Genomic DNA, 27,733 nt, shown 5'->3' on the forward strand with positions numbered 1-27,733 from the left:
TAAATATTTAAAAACAAACACAAGCAGCACAAACAAGTTCATTAATACATTTCCAACTGTCACTGGAAAATAATTAAAGAAGAAGGAAACTTCTTTTTTGGAGGTGGATGTTCTAATAGGGAGGACCCCGTTCTACCTTATTTCGGCTGGTGGGGGCCCTACTCAGCATCAACCAAATGCCTGGCAGAACAGCTCTGTCTTACAGGTTCGGCGGAATGATAACAAATCCCACCAGGCCCTGATCTCAGCAGACAGCGCGTTCCACCAGGTTGGAGCCAGGACTGAAAAGGCCCTGGCTCTGGTTGACGCTAGGTGCGCTTCCCTGGGGCCAGAGATCATTTTAATACAACTCTTCCTCCAAGGAGCTCGGATGCATGATTTTCCTCCATTTTATCCTCACAACAACCCTGTAAGGTTGACCCAGAAAGAAAGTGATTGGTCCCAAGTCACCCAGCGAGCTTCCGTGGTGTAGCAGGGGTTCAAAACTGGGCCTCTCAGATCCTATTTTGGCATCTAATCTCCGCATCACACTGGCTTTGAGGGAGGTGATTTCAAGCATGGCTCCCGATTTTCTGGGAACCTTGGGCCAAATATGTAGTCAGATGCTTTCCCTTGGCAGTTGGGAAATGGAGAGGGTTCTTTCTCAGTATCTCCGCTCTGGGGGCCACATGAAAGTTATGGGAGCCGTGCCTGTCTACAGAGGACCAAGAAAGCAGAAGAACCTTAAAAAACAGAACAAAATTTGCCTGTGCTAGTTTACACTTAGTGATGCAAATTTATGCATAATGACTATAAATTGAAGGCCAGCTCTGTCTGGGGCAGTGGACAGAACTCAGCTGTTTAAGTGATAACCTGTTACTGAAATATTTACAAAAAGGGACTTTGCCCTGGTTGAACAGACAGAAGCAGCACTAGAATATTTCAGACGACAGACCTCAAAAAAGAAAACATCTGGTTACCCTAGTTATGGGTGGGAGGAGAAGGGAGGGAAGAGATGAACTAAATGCCAAGGTAGAGACTGGGTATCTTTACAGACTCTTTTTGGTTCCTACGTGGAGCATTTGTATTGATTTATTTGAAACATGTTAACCCCTCCCAACAGTCAATCAAAATGAATGACACTTCCCCGTTCAAAAAAACCCCAACAGCAAAAACTGTCAACGACTCCAAATATTGCCAAGCCAGAGCCTTTAGAAAGTCCCACCCTGCCAAAGATTGAGCCTTTCTCTTTGTCTTTCATACGTTTGTCATCCGCCTCGAGTCTCAATTGAGAAAGGCAGAGGAGAAGTAAATAAATACATCACAAGGGCCTTCAGGGACTCCCACAAGAAAAATAAATTAGAGCCAAGCCACAAGTGACGCCTGACAGGTTGGACACTTGTCAGCTTCCCTCAAGTTTTGATGGGAAATGTAGGCATCCTGGTTTTACAGCTTGGCTCTCCAATACATCTGCAAGACCAGGATGCCTACATTTCCCATCAAAACTTGAGGGAAGCTGACAAGTGTCCAACCTGTGTCAGGCATCACTTGTAGCTTGGCTCTTAGGCACCGGGCAGACTTGTCGGGAAAGGGTTTTCCACAGTCTGGCCACCGTAACCCCCAAAGCCATGAGCCTGGTGACCGCCCCCCTCACTTCTGAAGGGTACCCAAAATAAGGCCAAGGCAGACTTATCTTAACACACCATCTGTCCCTTCTCCTCCCCTGATTAGGAGGGCTGATGGATACGAGATATTTTGGTGGAGGGAATCCAAACGGTGCCTTTCTTGATGGTGAAAATAAAATAATTTGCTTGTTGACTTGCAGTGGTACCCCCCAGATCAAAAGCAACTGCTTCATTGTGCCTCGTATTAGAGGCAATTCTTAAGTCCCCCAGGAACCTAATGCCAGCTATGCTTTTGGAATCCGTTTGAGCTTCGCCTGAAGCCTTATAAACATTTCCAGCAAGTGTTGGGGACTTTGTGATAGTCTTTAAATGAAAAACTTGGTTTCGGAGCTAGTTAGTCCAAAGTCCCCCCCCCCCCTCTCCATTCCATTGTTCCACCTGAATGGACTTGCTTGCCTTCAATTTAAGACAATGTAACAAGAAAACACTCAAATCACTAGCTACCTTCCCCTCGGGGTTTCTCCTTCGGTGAGTTTTGCACATGCCGAATAGGGTGAAATGCGCAAAAAGAACTACCCACTTCAGTTGCAGTTGTGGCCGCCTGGAATCCACGTGGAGTTTGTTTCCAGTACCGACATGTGCTTTTCATTCAGACATGTTGCAAAGATTGGATGTGACAGGAGGAAAGAAGAAAAAGTGTAGGGGAAAAGAGATGATGGAGGGAGAGTCTCTTGGGAGACTCTCAAGTGATGTGTGGGTGGGCTTTGGGAGACCCTGGACACCCAGAAGGTGAAAAGGGGAGCTCTTTGCTCCCAAGGAGCATCTCAGTTGTTGTTGCCAGACGGATCCAAGGAGGGGCAAAGCTTGCCCGGACCTCTTGTTCCCCAAGACATGGGAGATAAATTAGGTTAAAGTGATGGAGAGAAATGGGGAAGAGGGAAAGGTCAAGTGGAAGCTCCCTCAAATTAGCAGTTTGCAGGTTTTCTTGCCCGAAAAGAATGTGTCAGTGTACTGGTTTAAAAGCATGACTGATGGATTCTCAGAAAGGTGGTGTGTCTTTGTGAGGGGTTGGAATGATAGAAACTGGGTTTGCCCCTGTTTTTATTGTTGTTTTTGTTGTTGTTATAATTGTTGTTGTTACTATTGCAATTGCTGTTGTTTTTATTTTATTATTGTATTATTATCATCATCATCATCAATAACAACATTCAATTTATATACCACCCTTCTGGATGACTTAACACCCACTCAGAGCAATTTACAAAGTATGTTATCATTATCCCCACAACGACAATCACCCTGTGAGGTGGGTGGGGCTGAGAGTGCTCTGAGAGAGCTGTGACTGACCCAAGGTCACCCAGCTGGCTTCAAGCAAAGGAGTGGGGAATCAAACCCGGTTCTCCAGATTAGAGTCCCTCACTCTTAACCACTACACCAAACTCTCTTGCATTTTCACTTCCATTTTGGGCAAATGGTTCTTTACTGGGACGTCCAAATCAGCCATCTTGGGCGCTTGCTCTCCTTCCATACCAGAACCAAGAACCACAAGGTGGACATGAATTTCCTCTGGCTGATTTGGATATCCCAACAAACAGTAGTTTGTGCTGAAGTGTAAGAGAGCCGAAGAGGCGGAGTGCAAACCGCTGATCTTCCAAATGGTGCATCTGAGCGGAGCCAAAGAGAATGTTGATGGGTAGCTTTCCCATCTCAAGGATTTGGGGATTAGAGTAATTACAAGTAGGGGACGCAGGAGGACTTGCGGGAGGGTGCAGGAAGAGTCTGATTACACCACTTTGTCTCTCCCTCTTGCTTTTATTCTCTGCCTCGCCGTCAGTGCTTGCAGCCTCTTGCCTTTGCAGCTCTCTCACCCACCTACCTACATACCTGCCTTTTTCTGTTTCCCCCAGGCAGGCTCTGTCTTCACTCACTTATCCTCCCTTTTTCTTTCCCCGTTTTCCTTTTTCACCTTCTCTGCTCCTCCCCTCTAAAGCTTTATCTTCGTTCCATCCCATCTTTTATTTTTTCCATCTGTCTCGCTCCCCCTCCCCGTTACTGACACTAACCCAGTCTTGGATTTTTTAACTTCTCCTTTTTCTGTGGAAACCTGGGACTTCCCCTGGGCTTGTAGAACAGCACCCCTATTTGTCTCTAGCCCCACTCTGTGGGGTTTTAAATCTATATTCTGGGGCTCAGTTTACAATAAAGTACGATGATGTATGGACCAATTGATTCTTCTATCCCGCAGAAGGGTTAATAGGAGGCATACATGTGTGTCATTTTATCTCTGAATTTGTGTACAGGTTCATTGAATGCATGTGTGAAGTTCCATTGCAAATCACTGTGTGGAGGTAGGAAGGTTAGATCTGGGATGTTAATAGCCTGTTCACACATTTATTTTATTTAGACCAATTTTATACCCCCTGTCCAGGGGCACCTGTCCAAGTTATTGCCTGTTCCTACAAAGAATGTGCATTCTGGAATGATGTCCAGAACCGTTTGAAAATCTCTGCATCTCAAGGGTCTAGTTCTCATTGAGGCAGTAACCCTGTGCTCTTTTAGATTGCATGCCAAGGTTCAGACAGTTGCATGCTCTTAAATGCATTTGATTTCCCTCTGCAGCTTGCACGTCAGGGACAAGTCCCTGTTGCATGCTGATTTTCTCTCTATGTTAATCTTGGTGTGAAAGTTCTTTAAGTTGTGTGAGGTCCCTCTTGTACAGCCCAGCACCTGTTGAATCCCCTCAGTGCAAGCTAGGTCCGAAGAGCTTGGATTGATAGTTAGGCATAAACCTGGATGGCAAATCCCGAGTTCATCTGTTTGGTCTGTGTAATGTGTGAAACAGCACAGAATGTATGGGCGGTCAGACTCTGGGCTGACTTAAGCATGCATGCCCACCTCTCCCCTAGCAAGGCAGCTATCTAGTGATGAACTGGAGGTGCAAATCAGATGTTAAAGATCTGAAAAGTTCTCCTGGCTTAATTCAGCTGGGCTGATTATGCTAAAAGCTGGAGGATAAAGAGGAACACTTTGAAACCTCGGGCAACCTTCTTGTGAGGAATTCCTTCGGTGGGTAAAAGAGATACTGAACATCCTTGGTGTACCTGTGGGAATTTTTTTCCCAGCAGAAGCAGCTTTATTAGAATCTATGGAGTTCAGGTCTGTACCCCATCACGGGGTTTGGCAGAAGTGACCATTCAAATCAAGCAGTCTGTGTTAAGGCTGATTTTTCCCACGTGCCAAATAACAGCTAAGGTTTTGGCACGCAAGCCTACACGAGTCCTGTGAGAATCTATTTAGTTATGCATCAAGTATACAATAAAGTATTCCCAGCATCTGGGAAGAGTAGTGAACGCTGGCATCTAGACACACCAAGGTCACGGTTAGCTGAGACACGCATATTTCTCTTAAGATAACCAGGGAGGCCCGTTCTGGGTCCTAAGCAAGTAACATCTGCAGGGCTTTTTTTCAGTGGGAACTCAGTGGAACGGAGTTCTGGCCCCTCTTAAAAATGATCACATGGCCGGTGGCCCCGCCCCTGATCTCCAGACAGAGGGGAGTTTAGATTGCCAGAAGGCAATCTAAACTCCCCTCTGTCTGGAGATCGGGGGCGGGGCCACCAGCCATGTGACCATTTTTGCCGAGGGCGATTTAAACTTTTAAAAACTCCCCCTTGTTCCAGCTGATCCAAAGTGACGTCATTGTGCGGTCTTAAGTTCCACCACTGAGTTCCACCACCTCTTTTCCCAGAAAAAAAGCCCTGAACATCTGCAATATGGTTATGAATGATCAGAGAGAGTACACATCAAGTTAGCAATAAGGCAGTATAGCTTCAGGATATTGTGGCACAAACAATACAACAAAGACAACCACGGCATGGCTGTACACAGATATGACACACAGCCACACAGACACCTGGAGCCAAGTCCGTCTGGACATTTCTTAATTTATCTTCTCATTGTGACCTTCTGCTCAACAGGCATCGGCTTGTGTTGAGGACACTGGACTGTGGGAGCTTCTGTCTTGAAAGCTGGTTTCTTTCTGGGACGCCCAAAGTCCGTGCTTCTCCAAGGGCACCGTGGGAATGAGAAACAGAGGCCAGTCCTCAAGGTACCATTGCCGGGAGCCTCCAAAACTGTCCGAGATCTTCCAGACTACAAGTATCCTGGAACGCACCGACAGCCTCAGTTTTTGTTTCATCCCAGCACTGCCGCACGAGTAGGACTTGAGAACTCTGTGGTTCAGCAAGAGGACACATCTGGGCCTGGTGGTACTGTGAGGCGTTTAGCGGTGGCAGCTGTGCTATGAATTGGTGTTTATGGACTGTCTACCTCGGCCTGGTCTGCAGCAGCTTCGCTGAGGGTAAGGCTCTATGTCTGGGCAGTAGCTTGGTGTGTGTGGCTGTGTATTTACTTATTGAAAAATGTCACGGTAACAATATCTGATTCAGCTCCCAGGATAACGATTAGATTTGGTTTCATTCTTTCTTGCAATTATTCTTTCACATCATTCTCTGGTTTCTGTCTCTCTTTTCTTTCACAACCAAAAGTGCGAGCCTTCTCTCCTGCTTTTATTCTCCAGCCTGAATGTGTGGTGGCAACCACGGATTACACTTGGTGAGGGTCGGTCAGAATTTTGCGTGCTTTGCTATTGTCAGACAGCTTGGAATAGCTCCCAATGGGCATATAGGACAGAGTTCTCAAGTTCTACTCTAGAGTCCCCAACATGGTGCCCGTGGGCGCCATGGTAACTGCTAACACCTAGTGCCTGCCAAGTTTTTTAGAGTGTGGGCGGGGCCAGTGGGGCTTTTGACCAGCAGGGCTTCTGATTGGTCACTGGAGATCTGATTGGCTGCGCGGATTTTTAGAAATTGATTCAGCAGCAGCTGCCACCACAATGCAAGGATCTTCATTGCATGACTGAAGGTATTTTTAGACAATATGTTCGTTTGAAAAGGTATTCTGTTAATCAGAGCTTCCGCCTGAAATATTGAAGAGTTACATTAGATTTTTTGCAAAACCTCACTTCCTGTAAGGGGGGCCATTTTGTGGTTGCACCTGCTACGCTGGGTCAGAATTCCACAGGTGCCTGCAGCCTCAAAAAGGTTGGGGACCCTTGCCTTACTCTTTGACCACTGGAGATTATATACTTCCAAGCGTATCTTTGCAACCCTGAGGGCTAGAAACTTTGCTTTTAAAATAAAAGTTGAATTTTGTATTTACCGACACGTTAAGGAATCGCGACATACACACAGACCTGAATATAAGAGGGGTTTTTTGCTCACGTCAGGAATTCAATAGTCAGATTTGGAACTGAGAATTTATCCTCATCCTGCGTGAGCCTTCATTTGCTTGCCCAGTTGCTGCCAGCCCCTTGGCAGTGGCACATGTCACTGCAACTTTCTTGTATGCTCGGCTTACATAACCAGCCGAGTGTGTGACTTTCCCATTTTCCCGTGGATTTCTGCAGCTTTTAACTTTCCGCTAGTTTGATTCCCCCTCTTCTTTGCTTTCCATTGCCTTCCGTGTGGCACGAGTTCATACCCCCAACGTAATTCTTCTTGGCAGGGCTCCTTGTGCCTTTAACAGCGTCTGGACTGAGCCTCTGTCACCAGAGCTTTGTGACTAAGCCTGAGGGGTCCTCGAGCTGCTGCGCCTCCTCCTTCCCTCGTGTACAGACAGCTAATTAGAGGCTTACACTTTCCCAGCAAACCACAGTGGTTTGTGTGCCTTCTTTACCAATGAGGATTGAATCGGTATTTGGAATCCTAGTTTGCAGGGAAACCACAAATCGTCAGTCGAGTAACGGCATGCTACTACCTGTCTCAGATCTGGAAAAAATCTAATGTGAGGGGAGGTAGGGATGCGTGAGCCTCAAGGCTCCTCCGGGCTCATTCACATCTGAACCAAGCCTGAGTTTCAGCAGGTGAAGCTTTTCCTTTCTGCTAGACAACAACAACAATTGGAACCACATACTTGTTACACTGATATCTGGCTGATACTTTGGTGGAAACTTATATCAGCTCAGCAAGGCCAATCAATGATAACATGTGATTTTTATTTATTATTGAATGCGTTGTGTAAAATTTTAATAATAATAATAATAATAGTAATAGTAGTAGTAGTAGTAGTAGTAGTAATAATAATAATAATAATAATAATAATAATAATAATAATATGTGTAGATGACTGGGGAAGGCAATGGCAAACCACCCCGTAAAAAGTCTGCCAATAAAACGTCGTGGTGCGACGTCCCCCCGTGGGTCAGTATGACTCGGTGCTTGCACAGGGGACCTTTACCTTTACTTTTAATAATGATAATGATAATTGTTTATAGTCCACCTTTCTCATTGAGTTTGGTATATTTCCTACTGCAGGTGAATACAATATAATCAATAGCTAAGACATTCACAGAGCAAAAATACAATGATAAATAGTTCGGGTATTCAGTGAAAACAGATACAATAGGGTATGGTAGCCACAAATTTGAAAACTAGCATGAAGCCAAACACATAGATGAAACCTTTCTGAATTAAAGCATAAGTAGTCAACATGTCAGCTTTAGCAACTTTGAACTACCAAGTGGGAGCATATCTTCATTCATAGATAGTACCCAATAGCAGTCCAATCTCCATGTTAGCGTGGCATGAATCTGGGTGGTTAGATCAGCCATGTTGGAGGCCATCTTCCAGGCTAAATTAGGAGAAGGCTTTTTCACTGCTGCATTTATTTGCTTCTCTAGCAGCAGTACTGGATCCACTATAACCCCTAGACTTTTCACCGAGTCATCCCAAAGAAAGAGAAGCTAGCACGGTCTAATACAGCTACAACAAAGGGAATGCTTCCGTGGTATACAGTAAATAACACTAATATATTGCATTATCACAGGTAGACTGCAGCCATAGGAACCCCTAAGGAAGCTCTGCGAAACCGGCTATTTGCTAGCACCCTGTCAGGGCCACCTTGTATTTTCTGGCTGCTTCTCTGGACCTGGGGTGACCTGAAAAAGAAAAAAGAAAAGAAATAAAGTTATTACAAAAACTGCCTTTATGAATTAATTACTTACTTCAGACCCAGGGCACAGCATCTATTGACTGCAGGACGAGAATTTTCTCTTACATGTATTGTATATGATTATTGATGGTGAATTGTATCATCTTGGTCGTCATTTATGATAATGTTATTTATTGATGTATTTAACAACTATTTATAAAATTGTTATTTATTTATTGTATTATAGCACCTTGCACTTTTGCACTTTATAAATTTCATTTCTATGCTTGTTAGTGTTTTTTACTGTATACCACGGGGGCATTTCCTTTGTTGTAGCTGTTTTCACCGAGTCAGCCGGGGTCAGCTGGATCCTATCAAAGGCAGGAAGCCCAATATCCTTCAAGATCTCTGCTTCTCCATCCAACTTGCTGAATTTCAGCCGGCAAATACCCCCGTGCTCAGCCTGAGAATGTTTGCCTTTTGTGAGCGTTCCCATACCACACTTGAAAATGTTTGATGGGATCACAAAGTATGTGCACATGTAGTGCCTTTGCTGCTAGTTTATGCCTACTCCAGTGCACAAACCTTCACTTTCCAAAAGATGGTATATTCATCGCTCTTTAATCAGATTTTATGCAAATTACTCGTTCAGCATGAGTTTCTACAAAGTGGAGTGGAATTGGAGGAAATTTTTTTTTACTGCCTCCAAATTGATTTGGAAGGCTGAGAGAACTATGGCTTCCATTTACTCTGTAAGAAGCGTGATGTAATGATTAGAATGTCAGACTAGGATTTGGGAGATCCAGAATCAAATCTTCACTCTGCTGTGAAAACTCCATGGGTGACTGTGGTCAGTCACACACACTCAGTCTAACCTACCTCACATAATAGCTGCCAGTTTTAAAAAAGGAGAAGAGAATGATGTAAGCCCAAAACACCTTACGTCGTTCTCCTCTCCTCCATTTTATCCCCACAACAACCCTGTGAGGTAGGTTAAGCTGAGTGTGTGTGACTGGCTCAAGCTCACCCGGTAAGCTTCCATGGCAAATTGGGGATTCAAACCCAGATTTTAGTCTGACTGTCTAGCCACGATATAGTGCTGCCCAAAATTGTAGGTAGAACAGCCCAAGAGAGAAAAACCAAATGCCACCATCTTCCCCTCTCTATGTGTATATACACTGTATGTACACTGTATATACAGTAACACTTGCAGTGGATCACATCCTGCTCTCATGTAGTTTCTACTAATTTTACTGATTGAGTATTACAAGTCAGATTGGTCTTTACCTGCCCTACTTGTCTTAATGTGGCTCAGAATTTTATTTTTGAGGTTCTGTTCACTCGTGCATCATCGCCTTTGGATGGCCACCCTTCATCCAGTGTAATATACGCCTATTTTGCAGCATATGTTTTGTGACCAAAAATGCTTAAACTTGTTGAAGGGGGTGGGTGGGTGGAATTTAACTCTTAGAGACTTAAGATACTTCCTGCCTCTTTATTGCTAGCGGCTAACGGTGAGGCAGAGCCCCGCGCTGTGGTTGGCCGGAAGGGTGAGAGCGCCATTTTGGGCTGTGACCTGCTCAAGCCAGACGAGGCGAATCCCCCCCTCTACGTCATCGAGTGGGTGCGTTTTGGATTCCTCCTCCCCATTTTCATCAAGTTTGGTCTCTACTCCCCGCGTGTTGATCCGGAGTACATTGGTGAGTCTGAACTGCAAGCGGTTTGGCGGTGAATGGGGAATTGGTGTGTGGGAGGGTATATTTATGATAATCCCAGAAATTTGGGCATGGAAGATAACAAGAGACTCAGGCAAATATTTGGGATCCTTGTTAACCACTGGACTTTAGTACTGCAGCCCCATTGCTATAGATTTGGTAAGAGACTGTCCGGTCCCAGGCTGGGATCCGAGATAGTCAGTTCTATTTTTGACTGCTGCTTGACAGGCCCAAACCCAACAGGTCAATCTTCTCCCCCCTCGTCTTGACACATAGCCTCCAATGACACTTTCTCATGAAACATGAGCCAACAGCCATCGCTTGATGATTTATTTAAAATATTTGTCTCCTGCTTTAGGAGCAGCAAATTGCAAGGGTGGTTAACAAAATTCCATTAAGGTGAGTTTTTTGTACTAAACATGTAGACATAACATCATAGAAATAACACCGCATTAAACCACGGCAGAATTTTTTTAAAACCACCCCGTCCACAAAACCAGTCAGCGAGACTGGACCAAATCATCCCGACTTACTAGAGGGAACAGTCTATGCCCGATCATGAAGTACCTATGGGACCATCTCTCGTATTATATCCCCTGCAAAGTCTTGTGCTCTGCGGATAAGCCAATTAATGGTGGTCCCCGGTCCAAGGGATGTTCGCCTTTCCTTGACCAGGGCCAGGGGCTTTTCAGCTCTGGCTCCGGCCTGGTGGAACGCACTCCTGTTGGAGATTTGGGTCCTGCGGGGTATGTTGCAGTTCAGCACCTGTAAGGTGGTGATGTTCCCCCAGGCCTTTGGTTGAGGACCGGCGTCCATCCCCCTTTTCCATCTTTTTTTCCTGACCGCCATGTCCCGTTTTCCATCCTGCTCCGGTACCATTCCACAGCTGACCCTGCAGAATTGGTGTTTATGCCTTTTACAGTGGCCTATGTTTTTTAACAACACCTGGAATTGAATTACTCTGATTGGTGATAACTTTTATAGTTTTATATGTTTTTAAGACTGTATTTCTTGATATTTTGTTGATGTTAGCCACCCTGAGCCCATTCACTGGAAGGATGGGATATAAATCTAATAAAATAAAAATAAAATAAGTTAATGGGGTGAACATGAGGCCTGGTCTGACCATTCTCTCCTTGTCTGTTTAACCTACCTCAAAGGGTTGTTGTGAGGATAAAACGGAGGAGAGGAGAGCCACGTGTATCTCCTTAAGCTTCTTGGGAGAATGGCAGGAAATAAATGCGACAGATTGATCATTAATAGTTGAGGTCCCAACGCTCTTTGCAAACCACCCCCCCTCGCTATTGTTTGGTGCCTGAAGACCTTCAAGGATGAAGGATGGTGGACCTTCCTAGGCAGAATGTCCCACAATCTTGGTGGTACTGTTTGCGAAAGCCCTGCCCCAAGATGCCGCCCAGTTCATTTCAGGTAGTAGAGGTGGTGAACTTATGTCCCAAGAATCAAACACCCTAAATTTTGATACAAGAGGATAGTGCAAGGAGAGGCGGAAGTACAAAGGTATCCTTGTGGTATGATGACAGGACCATGGCTTGTCTGTTAACCCGGTTCATGAATGAAAGACTTTTGGATTCACGGAATGTTTGTTTCCCATAAAATCTGGAAGCTTTTTACTATGTGGACGTGCTTGAGGGGAGGGAACTATGGAAGCTCAATTATTTCCCAAGTTTTCTCATGTGACTGGCAAATCGTACTTGGTTTCTAAATAATACCAAAGGTAATGGGAGAAATCTGTGCAAGTGAAGTTTTAATTTCTGTTGGGGATGAGAACAAAAAGAAATTTCCTCTACGTGGGCAAAAAGTTCCTAAATTTGCCTCTGATGTCTGGCTGATAATACAGAAGAGTAGCATGTTTTTAAAAGTTGGCAAGGTACCATCTGGGTATGAATGCCACGGGCATTTAGGAGAGAGTATTTTCGTTGGTGCTCATGCCGGTCTTGCAGGGGTGGGAGAAATCTCCCGTACCAAATTTCCCTTCTCTGGCTGTCATAAAAGCCCAAGATCCCTGTACTGACCTGAAACTTCTCTGCCAAGTCATTACTGTTCCAATACAGTCTTCTGAACTGTGAATTCCTATCCTAAGATATAAAAGGCTAAGCGAGTTGCCAACGACTCACTTCTTATCCTGGTGCAGGTGCACTGAGGGTTCTGCAGGTGCACCTGCGCCAGGTTAAGAAGTGAGTCGTCAGTGGTTGCGGCTGCTGTGGGGCCTTGGGAGTGCAGTGCCAGGCCTTCATGCTGCCTCTGCCAGGCTTCTGAGGAGCTTCAAAGGTGGTGTAGTACCCTGACCTGCTGAGCGGCCTTGCCACCACGGCAACAGCGGGGAGGCCCGTCACATTGGACCATGAAAGCAGCAAGAAGACCCTGTGCAATGCTGTAGCCTGCCGCATAGCCTTGGGAGAGCTGCGCTGCTGCAGCCACGGAGGCAACAGGGAGGTGCCCGTGCCGTGGAGGTGACGCAAAGGCCCTGCGTGATGCCGCATCCCAGCACACAGCCTTGGGAGGGTTGTGTGGATGCAACGGGGAGGTGGCAGGAAGGCCACATCTGTGGAGTGGGGCTCCCTGCCACCTCCGTGGTCTTCGCGCGGCCCTCCCAGGGTCCCACTGCTAGAGCCTGTTTTTTTTTTTACACATTGGGCTCTGTTGCTAGTGGATAATATCTTTCTTTGCAACTTTTAAGGTATGTGAGCTACTTGGAATGCTATTTTTGGGATCGGCCGGGAGAACAACTATTTTTTAATTGAATAATGCATGGTAGAACTTGCCCACCCCTAAAAGGAACTTTTCCTAAGTGCAGTGTGCATGGACCGCTGGAGGATTCTTGGGTGGCTAATTCAGCTTGTCAAACTAGGTGACACGTGGGGCCTCCACTGGCGCAGGTCACTCATCCTGCTCTGTCACATCTGATGAGAGAGAAAACCAGCCATCCCCCAACCGCCCCGGGCTGCGCAGGGACAGGCGCTCTTGAGTGTCAGGCTTGGAGTAGAGCAGGCAGGCCAGCTCCCAGGGGGGAAAAGGCGTTGCACACATCAATGGGTGCCTGCTCGAGCAAAGCAGGAGAAGCGCCAAACACAGCCTGCTTCTCCCCACTCCCTCTTATCGATGAGCTGGTGGTGGCGGCTGGCTGGGGGAGGGAAGCTAGCCTGCTACTACCTATCCCTCGGGCTTAGAATCAAGCCATGCTTGGTACTTTATCTGCCTGGCTGAACTTAGAGCTTTGCAAAAGAAATGGCTTGTACTCCCTAATTGTTTTCATGTGCTTATTTTTTTCCCTATATCCAAATCTGTCCCTTTTTATGTAAGTAATCCTACTCTCTCTCCTGCTCTGTGATTGGTTTTTGTGTATTTTATTTATATTAATGACTTCATGTATACTCCATCTTTCTCCATGGGAACCCAGAGCAGCTTACATTGTTCTCTTTTCTTCCACTTTATCTTCACAACAACCCTTTGAGGTAGGTTTGACTGAGAGAGAGAGCAACTGGCTCAAAGTCACCCAGCAAGCTTCCATGGCAGAGTGAGGATTCGATCCTGGGTCCCCTAGAGCCTAGCGTGACATGCTAACTACTTTACCATTCTCGCTCAAGCTAGACATGATGGCCACAGATGGGGTTCCCAGGTGCCCACGGGTGGGGGCAAGCTAGTAGCAAGCCCCCCAGAAGTTGCCCCTGTGGAGTGCAGGAGGTGCGGTGATGTCACTTCCGGAAGTGATGGGGAAGAGTGCCAGATTGGTGTAGTGGTTAAGATCGATGGGACTCTAATCCGGAGTGCCAGGTTTGATTCCCCACTCATCCACTTGAAGCCAGCTGGGTGACCCTGGATTAAGCACAGCTTTCTCAGAGCTCTCTCAGCCCCACCCACCTCACAGGGTGATTGTTATGAACTGCTCTGAGTGGGTGTTAAGTTGTTCCGAAGTACCCTACCCATCCAGTGGGAGGGGAGAGGGACCTGGCAACCCTAGCCACAGATCAAGGTGTGATCAGTTCAGATCTGCTGCTGATACACCCAGGTTAGGGAGGAGGAATCAAGTTTTCAAATAGGAGAAGACCATGCAGGCAGAGTGTGAAAATTTCTTCTTCCTTCTCTGACACTTTCCTCACTGAAAGTAATATAGGAAGTATGTTCAGCTGAAAGTGCTTGAAAATGTGGCAGGGGTAGAAACTTTCTGCACTCTTCCACCCCTGTATTCCTCATCCCGTATTCCTCCACATTTTCGACATGATTGGGACAAATCCATGCTCGTACACACAGCTCTTCCCTTGCCTGTAACCTCTAGAGTCTAAGCTGAAGAAATCTTGTCTCTGCCCCCAGTTTGTTAGTTCCCCCAATATGGCAACCAGCGATCTGTTTCCTATTGCCCACTTCCTCTTTCCTCAAAGCAAAATTCCAGTCCCGGCTTTCTTCAATGGAGCAGGAGATGCTTGAGAAAAACACCGGTGGTATCAGGGAGAGAGACTTGCAGAGGGAAGTAGCTGCCTTCATCATAATAGGAAGTTTTACTTGCAACCTTCCCAATGGTTTGTGTTTGGCTGCAGAAGCCAGAGGCAGCCATTTTGTGATTGACACCAAGATACACTCTCGTGGCAGCCATTTTGTGCTAGTGTCTGCTCCCTGTTTTCAGTATTCTAAAACTGCCCACAATGTGATTGGGTACCCCTGAGTTCGGCAACCTTAGGCAAGCTGCTCTCTGACTTATATACACAGCCAAGCCTATCTGCAAAATGGGCATAATACATCTGGTTTTTTGTGCATGATGCGTGTAATTTGTGCGATCTCGGTGCTGTGTTCCACCAGCTCTTGGTGCCCCTACAGAATGTGATAAGCTATGGCAGACATAGCTGATATATCAGATACGCTTTCAAAAATGGTCTTCTGAGCAGGCCTGGCAAGTCCCAAAACTAACCGTTGTGGGTTAGGAAGTAGAGTTGGGATGAAATTTGGAATGTTGGGGCAGAACCAGAATTGGGAGAGTCATGGACAGAAAATCGAGGCAGGACCTAGTTGATTGTGGGACGATCTTTGCAGAATCAATCAGTCCACACTTGTATATTACCCAAGAGTACTCCATTTTAGATCCCGGATTAATGAAATAATATTGACAGATTGGCAGACTGACTGACTGCTCCTGGGTGCATGTTATGTTTCTGTCTGTGAGCTTGTAGTGTCTGTTCCTGTGTGTGTTCTTCAGGCGTACGAATGAGCAATAACTGGGACCATTGCCCAATTTCAGGAAATCCTAGTTGAGCTAAGAACTAAATTTGCATATGAATGAAAAACATCACATATGTGACTTGCGGGCAAGCATTATCAAAGAGGTGTTTCCTCCTGTGTGTGTGAGAGAGAAGGAAGGCGTGCCTCTTGGAAGATGGTGCTTGGTATCTGTTAATCTTGAGAGTACCTGAATTAAAATATATATTCTATTTGACAATGTGTTACCTGATGAATGGGGTGGGGTAGCTTTTAAGTCAATGAAGGGGTTTTATTTTAGTTTCTGTCTGATTTAGATAGGTTGATATTCCATCTCTGTGTTGTGTGTGTTATGTGCCATCAAGTTACCTCTGACCTACGGCGGCCCTATTCATTAAAGACCTCCATAATGTCCTCTCATTAACAAACTTACTCAGATCCTGCAAACTGGAGGATGTGGCTTCTTTTATTGAGTCAAGCCATCCTGTTTTAGGTCTTCCCTTTTTTCCTACTGCCTTCCACTTTTCCTAGCATTATTGACTTTTCCAGAGAATCTTGTCTTCTCATGAAATACGATAGCGTCAGTTTTGTCATTTTAGCTTTTAGGGAGAATTCAGGCTTGATTTGATCTAGTACCCACATATTGGTTTTTTTAGCTGCCCATGGTATCCGCAGAACTCTCCTCCAGCACCACATTTCAAATGAATTAATTTTCTTCCTTTCAACTTTCTTCAGTTTCCATCTTTCTCATCCATACATAGTAATGGGGAATACCACAGTTTAGATTATATTGATCTTAGTTTTTTTCACAAACTACAGCTCTCTTCGCCAGCTGCATCTGATGAAGAGAGCTGTTTTTCTTGAAAGCTTATGCTACAATAAAGTTGTTTAGTCGTAAAGATGCTAATGAAATCTTTACTAATTTCCTCATTGTCAACTTTAAAATTGTGCACTTCCTTAGTAGTCATTACTTTTGTCTTTTTGATGTTCAGCTGTAATCCTGCTTTGGTGCTTCCATCTGTAATGGTAACATAAAAGTGTGATTTTTGTTGTTGTTGTAGAAAATTTGTTTTTCTTACATGCACTTTATTATTTGTATACAAACTAGTAATACAAAAAGACCCCCTCCCTTTTGAATACCTGAATCTGCTTTTGACCTAACCAAAGAGCTTTCTAAGAGTTCAGTCTTGCATGTGCCATGTGTCCAGACCTCAGCGTGGTTGGCTGTGCCATAGATTACTAACCTTGGCCTTCATCATTGGCCTTTCTTCCCCTCTTGAAATATTGTGTAGCTTTAAGGGGGATTTTTGAAACTGTTTCCTCGATTTACCGTCATTCTCTCCACCCCACCTCAGTGCAATCCAGTGGCTATATGAGCAACTCCCAGCACTGCATTGCTGAGGCGATGCCAGAAATACAGGTCAGGGGCCTCAGCCAGGGAGATGAGGGAACGGCCCCTTCCCGGCTGCATCCGAGAAGCCAAGGAGCTCGGCCTCTGCTGGGGCCAACACAAAGAACTTTTCTCAGCAGGGACACTGATGCTGAATTGATGGCTGGTTTGCTGTCCTTTTGTTTCTTGCCTAATCCCCTGATCTCACTGCAGAGCTTGCAGGCTGTTTGGCAGCTCTTCTTGGTGGCCAAAAGGTTGGGGGGGGGATTCCTTTGGGAGCGACAGCCAGCCCTAAGGGGGAGTTGCATACACACATCTTGACTCCCCCCTGCCGAACAGTGCCAGTATCTTTTGGGGCATCCATTGAAATTCACATTGTAGGTTTGGTCACTGCAAAGGAAATCGGGGATCTTGCTGTTCGGTTAGCAGAAGTGGGAATTTGGGAAGCTGTGCCTAAGGCTGTTTTTTCTCCTCTGTTACCTTCTCTTGCAATGCTACGGAATTGCTGTATCTGCAGTTTTTAAAGTTACAGAGGTCTGTACCTTATTCTGTCCTTTCCAGATATCCAATATACTCTGCCCAGGCTAGCCAGCCTTTTTCTCCCTAGCAGACATGCTGTCTAAGGGCAACCCCCTCCCTTTCCTAAAGCCCAGACTTCATTGCCTGTTCAGTCAGAATTTATTATTTATTTAATTTGATTTCTATTCCACTCTGTCCGTAAGCGGGCTCAGAGCGGATCACATTTTAAGATATACAATAAATAGAACAAAATTTAGCAGCAGTATAAACATTAAAATCAATTATAAACAGCCACCGCACCTTTTGCCCTACCCCCTGAAACTAAATAACCTGTGGGGTGGGTGACCAGTCATAAATGTTTACAGAGCCTGAGGGAGGCATATACCATCCCCCCATGGCAGGAGGCCGACATGATATCTTAGGTGGTGTGCCCACCTCAGTCACCAAATGCCTGGTGGAACATCTCTGTCTTGCAGGCCCGATGGAAGGATAACAAATCCGAATGGGCCCGCGTTGACACAGACAGAGAGTTCCACCAGGTTGGGGCCAGGACCGAGAAAGCCCTGGCCCTGGTCGAGGCAAGGCGAACCTCCCTGGGGCCGGGGACCACCAGTAAGTGTTTATCAAGCAGTGCATCGTCTGCCCCGAATTTCTAGTCCTTTAAGATTTTTGTTAAAAGGTGATTTAAACGTAGCTTCGTGTCTGGGGTTAGCCACACCTTGACAGGGAGTTATGCCTGAGACCGCCATTGCTTCCTCCGTGCCCCAGGAACTGCACCAGCTAAGATGCCTTCTTCAGGCATCTTGAAAAAAACTTCTAGTCCTCAAGGTAAAAATAGTGTTGCTGTTGTTTTTTTAAAAGATCTCCTGCACTAGTGATTCTTTGTCAGGGGAATTGAATAGTATTGCCACTTTAAAGTGCTGTATATATGCCCCACCTCAATCTAAAAACAATTTATGTGGTTTTCCTTCAAAAAACAACTTTCTGTCCCTCAAGATTTTTTTTTTAAACACACAGTTTTGAACCTCTTCGTTGGAGTGCCTTGAATGATAGGTAGCAGGTTAATCTTCTGAACAGTACAGCCTCCTTGGAGTGACGTGTAAGGTTCTAGAGTTGAAAAGTTATTTCGTTTAATTTTTGCCGGTAAATATCCAAGGTAGCAAGTAGCCAAGAACCTATTTTTCCCTCTTCTTTTTTAAATCTTGAAGACCAGAAACATCCTTTCTTTGGGTGATGGTGGGAAAACATAACTGTTTGCAGCGGCAGATAGATCAAGACAGGTTAGTCTGTCTGTCACAGTAGAAAACAGCAAGAGTCCAAGAGTACCTATAAGACTCACAAAACTTGTGGTAGGCTATGAGCTTTCGTGAGTCGCAGCTCTCTTCTTCAGCATAAGACTAACAAAATTTGTGGTAGGCTATGAGCTTTTGTGAGTCTGAAGAAGTGAGCTGAGTCTCATGAAAGCTCCTACCCTACTACAAATTTTGTGAGTCTTATAGGTGCTACTGGACTCTTGCTCTTTTCTGTTGTTTATAGCTGCCGTGGCAAGGTGGGAGGGCTACACAGGGTGGGGAAACATGAGGGATGTCTTGTGTGAGTTTGCATGATTCGGTAAGCTGTCCTGTTGCCAGTGAGTCACTTCAAGGTTATTCTCAGGGAGAGAATTTTCAGCCCAGCTATTTATTGGCGGCACGGGGGATTTGAAGACGGGCCTGCAGCAGCCACAGCGTAGCAGGGAGATGTTCGAGTTACTGGGTATTAAAAGTGAGCCATGGGTGGATTCCCCTGGAAGGCCTGTTGAACATGGGCCACATGGGCAGCAGGATCGAGAGACGTCTTGTACTGTTCAGGAAGAGCAGCGTTGAGGCCTGTTGCTAGGAATGAAGAATTTTTCTGTGGCTGTTCCTGTACGCTGATTGATAATCTTCTCCACCCTCCATAAAGGCCTAGGAAGCCTTTATTATCCTTCATAAATTGGTCTAATCTTCTTTTGTCTTCACCCTCTGTTTGGCTTCTACATCCCCCGTCTGCAGTCAGTTTTCCTTTGAGGCCTCCTACGCGCCGTTTCTCTTGGTCGGCTTCATGCCTAGCTTGATAGAACTAGACTTGTGGTCGAGAAGGAAGGGAACTTTTGATTCCCCCTTCCAGAAGTCTGGGAAGGCTTGCAACACCCTAGCCTTTGATTGCTGTGAAGGAGATGAGAAATTGTTTATATGTGCACACTTGCGCATGAAAAACTTGGGCTCTCTGGCATGGTGAGGGCTACAGTGGGCCCCTCGTGCTTAGTAGGGGATGACTTTAGATTCACCAAGCGGCTCTTCAAGACGTTGGGGGCCTGTGGTGTGGAAGGCCGGGGTGTGTGTGTGGAGAGAGAGGCAGTATTTCAGAGGTTCCCATGGCAGCGAGCTGTGCATTTTTAGCACTCCCTCATGGCCTGGGTAAAGGAGAGGCCCAGGGCTGGGGATGGCAGGAGTGAAAGAGGTGGGTGGGTTGGATGAGTGGGACAGCAGCCCTCACCCCCCCTCCTTTTAACTGTCAAGGTCAGCCAAAGGGATTTAAAAACGGGAGGCAGTTGCCATGGTTCCCAGGTGGCCCTTTTCAAAAAGCTTCAGTGGCTGTTCATGGAAGAAGCCCAGGCATGCTCTGGGAGAGAATCGGACATGGACGGTCCTCATAAAATCAGCTTATTGCCCAAATAAAACCTGCACACAAACTTACACACACACCACAAAGTCTCAGCCCCTGAACCTCTTCTCAGCACTGCCTTCAAACAGGCCTGCTCATTCCATTGTTGCCCACACGCTGGAATCGGTTGCGCAAGTTGGTCAAATGCTTCTAGCCTGCAATAAGAGCGCTCCCACATGCATGCAAGTCACGTGAAAGAGACTCAACGGCTCTGTCTTGGCATCATGCGCAAAAGTGTGCTTTGCTGTGCGATGTGGGAAGTAGCAATGAGAAAGGAGTGCCTTTTCTTCCCTGTTGAGAAGAGGTGATCACTAGAAACTTCCTGAAGATTTAAAGGAGCAAATTTCAGAAGATGAGCCAGGTTTGGAAGCAGCCTGGGACCCCCAAAATTCTCAAAATTATAAATTTAAATGGCACGAAACTCATTTTACTTACCCACAGGCTCCCCCGGCGCGCACACACTGATGCTGTGGTCTACACCAATCTTTCCATACACCTCATTGGTATCTTAGCGCTTCATTGACCAACCCATATCTATTTAAAATGTTCTTTGAGGACTCTCACATGTTTCATCTGATCATGGAGATTCCATGCGAGTGATCATCACCACATCCAGTGGTGGTGAGTTACACAAGCTAATCTCTTTGAGTGAAGAAATATTTCCTTTTATCTGTCCCTGTCCTGAATCTACTGCCCATCAACTTCACCGGGTGCCCTCAAATTCTAGCATATGCCACAAAATGTGGCTGCCCGTGTGAGTGTGTGTGATGTGCTGTCAAGTCACCCCCGACCGATGGCGACCCTATGAATGAAAGACCTCCAAAATGTCCTATCATTGACAGACTTGCTCAGATCCTGCAAACTGGAGGACGTGGCTTCTTTTATTGAGTCCAGCCATCTCGTTTTAGTTCTTCCTCTTTTCTTACTGCCTTCTACTTTTCCTAGCATTATAGACTTTTCCAGAGAATCTTATCTTCTCCTGATGTGACCAAAATACGATAGCCTCAGTCTTGTCATTTTAGCTTCTAGGGAGAATTCAGGCTTGATTTGATCTAGTACCCACTTACTTGTCTTTTTGACCATCCATGGTATCTGCAAAACTCCTCCAGCATCGCATTTCAAATGAATCAATTTTCTTCCTGTCAGCTTTCTTCATTGTCCAACTTTCACATCCATACATAGTAATGGGGAATACCATAGTGCGGATATCTTGCTCCCCAGAGAGACATCTTTATGGCTGCCTATGAATTTTAGATAAATTGCGTCTGCGGTCTTGATTTGGCCCAGGGAACTTCTAGTATGTGAGAAAGAGGGAAGCTGTTTAATCTTTCATATTCCCATTCAGTTCTGCTAGTTGAAACGGCAGGATGAAAATATTTTAAATAAATAAAAAGTTGTCATCCTATATGGTTCCATTCCTTCCCCCATCCTTTCTAGAAGTTATACCTCTGAGTGAGGAATGGGTATATCGTTTTCTCTAGCACGCTTGCACACCAATCTGTGTGTGTGAATACTAAGGTGTGCAATGCGCGGCCTGCCATCTTAGTGAAGCTTCTGAGATGTATTTTGAACTGTCGATAATATATTATAGGACAATTTCTTGCTCCCTCCCTCCTCAACCAGAACCTTCTTGGCTTTCAAATCAATGGAGATAGAGGCTATAGCAGAAAAGGTCCAACCAGCTGGTTTTTAAGCAGTATGTAATGGGATCTTGGAGGATGATCCTTAGATTGAGATTTGGGATATTTCAGAAGCACGGTTCTGTTTTCATCTTTGAGATGGTAGCAGGCCTGAAACAAGACCCCAAGAATACTGCATCTAATTCCTCGGCTCTCCTTTACTGCTGAGCTCAATTTTGTTCCCTCGTGTATATAAACCAAAGCGAGAATTGCTGGAGTTAGCAGTTTGAGAGCTCTTCATTGTTTGCACAGCTAGTCCCAGAGATCAGAGTCGGTATTTATAACGGAGCGGTTTTATTTGGTTAGAGCGTTTGATCCTCCCCCACACGCAAGGGAGTGTGAAGTTATGAATGGTGTGGAGAAATGTTTCCCTCCTTTTCTCATAACATGAGAACTAGGTAGGGGGAGGCGGGCACCCGATGAAATGAATTCCTTCTGGTCGGGCAAACAAAGCACTTCTTACGGGCTTCACGGCCACAAAAATGGCCGCCGTGGGTTTAGATAATGTAAAAGAGGGTTAGAGGAATTCATGGAGGCCTGTCAGAGGTGTGTGCCTGCCTGCTCTCTCAGATCATCCAGGAAGACTTTCCTGGAAAAACAATAATAGAAGGGCAGCTGCTATACTTCTTGGTGGCTAGCTGCTTGAAACCTTTGGAACTCCCTAGCTCATGAATTGCCCTTGGCCCCATACAACAGGCCTTCTGAAGACTGTTTAAAATGTTTTCATTTGGAGGGCCTTTTAGACTAACTCCTACCCTGGTTTTGAATCTCTTGTCTTTATGGGTTTCCATTTGTACTAGTTGTAAACTCCACCAGGTAGTTCGCTAACCAGAAATAACCTAAGTAAATAAAAACGAGCTGTGAAACTAAATGGAACCTCAGGGTTCGGGGGCAGTCTACCTCTGAATATCAGATGCTGGAGGTAAAGCAACGGAGCCTTATTTGTGGGCTGACTAGCAACTCTTTAGGGGTTGGATCCTGCAGATGGTAACAGCGCTACTTTTCCACTGGTGCAAGAAACCTTCTAAGCAAGACATTCTTCCACCAGAGAAAAATGCCATCTTTATAACAACAGATCCATGGGAGCTCACCCAGTAAGCTAAATTAGATGCATATTTTTTATCTGATCCATTAGGGCAATAATATAAAAATAAACTTACAGTAGGCTGGCCTATAGGTGCTAGCTGAATGGAACCTCAGTATGCAGGGGCAGCATATCCCTGCTAGAGGAAGGGAACAGTATTTGTGGACTTCCTGGCGGCTTCTGGCTAGCTGTTGTTGGAAGAAGGGTGCTGCATTTGATGGATCTTTGGCCTGATCCAACACAGGGCTAATGATGCTGTGTTCTGCAAAAGGTTAAAAACTTGGCTGAGTTTAAAGGTAGCATGTTTGTTTCTGGGGTCAGCACAGGGATACATCTAGAATCATAAAATCATAGAGTTGGAAGGGGCAATACAGACCACCTAGTCCAACCCCCTGCCCAGTGCAGGATCAGCCTAAAGCATCTCTGACAAGTATTCATCCAGCCTCTTCTTGAAAACTGCCAGTGAGGGGGAGCTCACCACCTCCCTAGGCAGCTGATTCCACTTTTGAACTACTCTGACCGTGAAAAAGTTTTTCCTAATATCCAGCCGGTATCTTTGTGCATGTAATTTAAGCCCATTGCTTCGCATCCTACCCGCTGTTGCCAACTGGAACAGCTCCTTGCCCTCCTCCAAATGACAGCCTTTCAAATATTTAAAGAGAGCAATCATGTCCCCCCTCAACCTCCTCTTCTCCAAACTAAACATTCCCAAGGCCCTCAGCCTTTCATCGTAGGGCTTAGTCCCCAGACCCCTGATCATCCTCCTTGCTCTCCTCTGCACCCTCTCGATAGCCAGTCTAATTTATGGAACTCCCTGTCGCACAAGACCGCAGTGGTAAGTAGAGTAAGTAGCTTTATAAAAGGACCAGACAGCAAATTCTGAGAAAGGAGACGGAGATACCAGCAGACCCGCTTCATAAAAGAAACCTCCAAGTAAAGAGACAGTCTATCTCTGAATACCGGATGGTTAGGACAAATGACAGAGCAGGGTTGTGATTGCCCAGCCCTGGCTGTGGGTTTTCAGCTACTGCTGAAAACAGGATCGCTAGGCTAGGTAACACATATGGCCTGATCTATCAAGGCCATTCCGTTGAGCTGCAAATCAGCATTCTGCTGGTTCGAATCCCATTACGGCCATGAGCTCAGCAGGCGGCCTTGGGTCAGCCACTCCTCTCAGCCCCAGCTCCCCAGCTGTATTGTGCGGATAATGATAATGTTGACTTTGTTCACCACTCTGAGTGGGGCACTAATCAGTCTAGAAGGGTAGTATAGGAGTACCCTGTTCTACTCTTTAAGGCCTCTTAGTTCTCAGGCTGTTCTACTGGTGCTTTTGAAGCAATTGAGGCCCTTTACGTTGTTTGTACAGTGAACTTTGGCTGGCCTCGCCTTAGATCATAAATGTATTAAATAGGTTCATGTGGAAGGCAGGAAGTTTCAGGTGGGATGGGCAGCTTTTTTATGACCTTAGGAGAGCAAATAAATGCCATATTCATGCTTTTGGCTCCCCTTTGTTAACTCATCCTGATTAGCACCCCCTCTCCCCCCCCGACCCAGTTGCAGATTTGGGGTCGCCTGGTTGGCATGTGCATCCAGGGATGCCAACTACCATACGGCCTGGAGATATCCTGGACTTGCAATGATCTCCTAGCTACAGAGATCAGTTCCCCTGGAGAAAACAGCTGCTTTGGAGGGTGATGGCTATGGCATTATACCCTGCTGAGATTCTTTCCCTCTCCAAACCCCATCCTCCGCAGCGGTCACCCAGAATCTCCAGGAATTTCCCAGCCCAAAGTTGGCAACTCCCATGTGCAGCAGGATGTGGTGACTGGCTCCTAAGAACGGGCTTTGTACTGCTGCTGCGGGATGCCATTTTCACATGCTTCATTCAGCCTGATTGAAATTCTGTACATTCTTCTACCTGTTAACACATCGGGGAGAAGCGTTCAAACCTAGTCTTTGCCCTGCTTTGTTGATTTTTTTTGTTTAACTAAGCAGAGGCTAGATGGCCATCTGACAGCAATGCTTATTCTGTGAACCTAGGAAGATCATGAGAAAGAGGGCTGGAAGGCTTAGTTCTCGTGGCCCCTTCTTACATGCCCCGGGTAATGCTGATCGCCATTTTGGGGCCAGGAAGCAATTTTCCCTAGGCCAGTTTGGCTAGGGATCTTGGAGGTGTTTTGCCATCTTCTGGCCGTGGAGCAGGGGGCACTGGTGGGGGAGAGGTAGTTGTGAATTTCCTGCACTGTGAAGGGGGTTAGACTAAATGACCCTGGAGGTCACTTCCAACCCTATGATTTATGCCCCTCTTTTCTCCCCAGTTGGGAACCCTCCCTCTTCCCCTCCATTTTATTCTCACAACAGCCCTGTGAGGTAGGTTAGGCTGTGTGTATGTGACTAGCTTAAGGTTATCTGACAGACTTCCATGGCAGAGCAGGGATTACTCCAGCCTGACACTCTAACCACCACATTTTATTTTCTGTTTAAGGTTGCATTCAGAAATAGGAAGATCCGGAGGCTGTATTGCTGCTCTCTCTATGTGTAATAGAATAAAGTGATAGAATGCTTCACACCATTTCAGATGGCAAGTGGGAGCATCACAGTTTTGAACAGTCTCTTCAGAGATGTGAAGGCCCAAGAGGGGCTTCAGCCCCCCCTTCCCACCTCATGACTTTTTTTCAATTCCTCTCGGGGGGAAATTGGGCAATTTGGGGTTCTCCTGCCAATATTTTCTCAGTTGGAATAATTGGAACACTTTTAAAGACAAGGTTTTGCTCACTCAAAATGTGTAGCACGAAATATTTTACGTAAGACAATCTTTTTTTTTTATAACAATTTTTTTTATTGGGTAGGTCAACATATATATACATTAATACATTCCAATTTTTTCGTTCCCTTAAATAGTTGTTATGTGTCCCCGCCCCTCTCCCCTTTCTTATATCAACTTCCAACACCACTAGAACCATTCTATTTCTTATCATTAACTCCAATTTTACTTCTCATCCCTATCATCAAAGGTAAAGTCTCTACATATCTATCTTTTTTAACAATTATCAAAAATCAGCAATTTTCCTTTTATATCCAATTTATTTTCTAGATAATCTTTCAGTTTCTGACAGTCTTCTTGAAATTCTTTTAAGTTTTGCTCTCTGTTTCCTCGTCATTTTGTCCATCTCTGCCATGTACAACAGTTTTTGTATCCGTTCATTGATTCCCGGTATCTTCTCTTGCTTCCAGTATACGTAAGACAATCTATAGCATTAAATAATGCCAACGGCTATGTATGCTGCAGTCATTTTTAAGTATACGTATAGTGTTTAAGTGGGAACAGTTCTGGAAACAATAAATATGCTATTGTGTGTGTGGTAATACATTATTTAAAAGTTCAGTGCTATAAAGTTTAATTGAATAGCTCAGTATGGGAACTCAAAGGAGGATCATTTGATAGGACAGTCAGTATTGCATATATTTCAGTTTTTCCAAAAATATCTGGGGTCATGGTGTCAAAGTGGCTGTAAGCTTCTCATCTCTGGTTCTTCTGCTTGATGAATTCCCTGCTGGTAGACAATTAGCACATCAAAGCTGGCCGAAATGTGCCTTTCTCTGAGATGCTCATGAATCAAACTGCATGGATTTCTTTCTTTTTTTAACACAACTGAACATTCAAAAATAGTGTACACTCACCTCACCCACCCACCCACACCTGTCATTTGAAGCGGTATAGTCATCTCAGGACTCTACCATTTTTTCCTGCTGCATTAGCAGATCATACTCTGCAAGGACATATCTGTCACCATTTCACAGTTGACAAAAAGGGGCACCCTAGGAAGAGCGCCCCTGTTTTAATAGCGAGGATCACAGCACACACATATTCTTCCCTCTGTTGTTTGTTATTCCTTCCCTCTGTTGTTGATGAAGGCTCTACCCCGGCAGCAATTTGCAACGTTTGTTTGCTCTAAAGTGGCCTTTCCTCTCCTGATTTTTAAAAGCTGAGAGGGTGTTTGTTCATCTGCGTTTAAACCTTTAAGAGACATATAATTATTTTGCAATATACTATCAGCTGTACAAAATATATCTTAGGCTCTGCAGGGCATGAAGTGTCAGGCTGTGCGCCGTGTGGTGCTTTAATGTTCATGCACAGGCGTTTACATGGGTCAACATCAGAGAGATGAGATGCCTCCGCTGTGAGATGTAATTTCGAGAGACACTGAGGAGGAAATGGAACTCTGAAAGAATAACTTTAGATTTTTTTAACCAGGCATCCCCAAAAGGCAAAGTAAAAGGAGGACTGTGAATTTCTAGGTCGAGAAAATAAGACGTGTCTCTGGTAAGTGGGGACAGGAGAAGCATATAAAAACATCTAGTGGAATTTCCCTGCTTTGCTGTGTACCGAAAGAGTGTGGGTCTATTCTCCCCCATACGCACCTTGTATAAGGGCTTGCCATACACCTTGGAGTCCCTTTGACACAGGTGTAGTGGTTCTGGTCTCCAGTTACGGTTACTTGCCTTGCAGCAATATCCCTATGGATGTTTTCAAACCGCACAGGAAAAGAACTTTTAAAAATCCCAACTACTTCCATTAATGCTGACCTCTAAATTTTATGGGTGTTTGTGTTGCCTTAGTTACATCTTTAGGGCTGTGAAGCAGGGCGAAATAACGTCCAGCTCCCATCCCGTTTGCAAAAAAAAATCTGGCATTTCTAAGGCAAGTATTGCTTTGTATGTGCAGAAAGGTCTTTTGAGTGTGTGTGTTTCTTTAAACTTCATCATAGTTCTACAGCGGCGGATCAAGACATAATACAAGGCACCAGATTCGTCAACGCAAGGATCCAGCTCTAAAATCATAATAACTGAGAATTCCAAACT

The 27,733-nt window shown here is 45.4% G+C and overlaps 1 protein-coding gene across 1 annotated transcript in view; it reads left to right on the forward strand.

Annotated features, from left to right (window-relative positions):
* Positions 1-27,733, forward strand: part of IGSF9 (immunoglobulin superfamily member 9) — a 90,823-nt gene that overhangs the window by 3,058 nt on the left and 60,032 nt on the right. The window contains exons 2-3 of the mRNA XM_054998884.1: positions 5,581-5,963; positions 10,099-10,293. Of these exons, the coding sequence (XP_054854859.1) occupies positions 5,906-5,963; positions 10,099-10,293 (253 nt within the window). The 5' untranslated portion in view covers positions 5,581-5,905. The remainder of the gene's footprint in view (positions 1-5,580; positions 5,964-10,098; positions 10,294-27,733) is intronic.

This window comes from Eublepharis macularius, chromosome 1, assembly GCF_028583425.1.
Source record: "Eublepharis macularius isolate TG4126 chromosome 1, MPM_Emac_v1.0, whole genome shotgun sequence".
NCBI classification, from domain to species: Eukaryota; Metazoa; Chordata; class Lepidosauria; order Squamata; family Eublepharidae; genus Eublepharis; species Eublepharis macularius.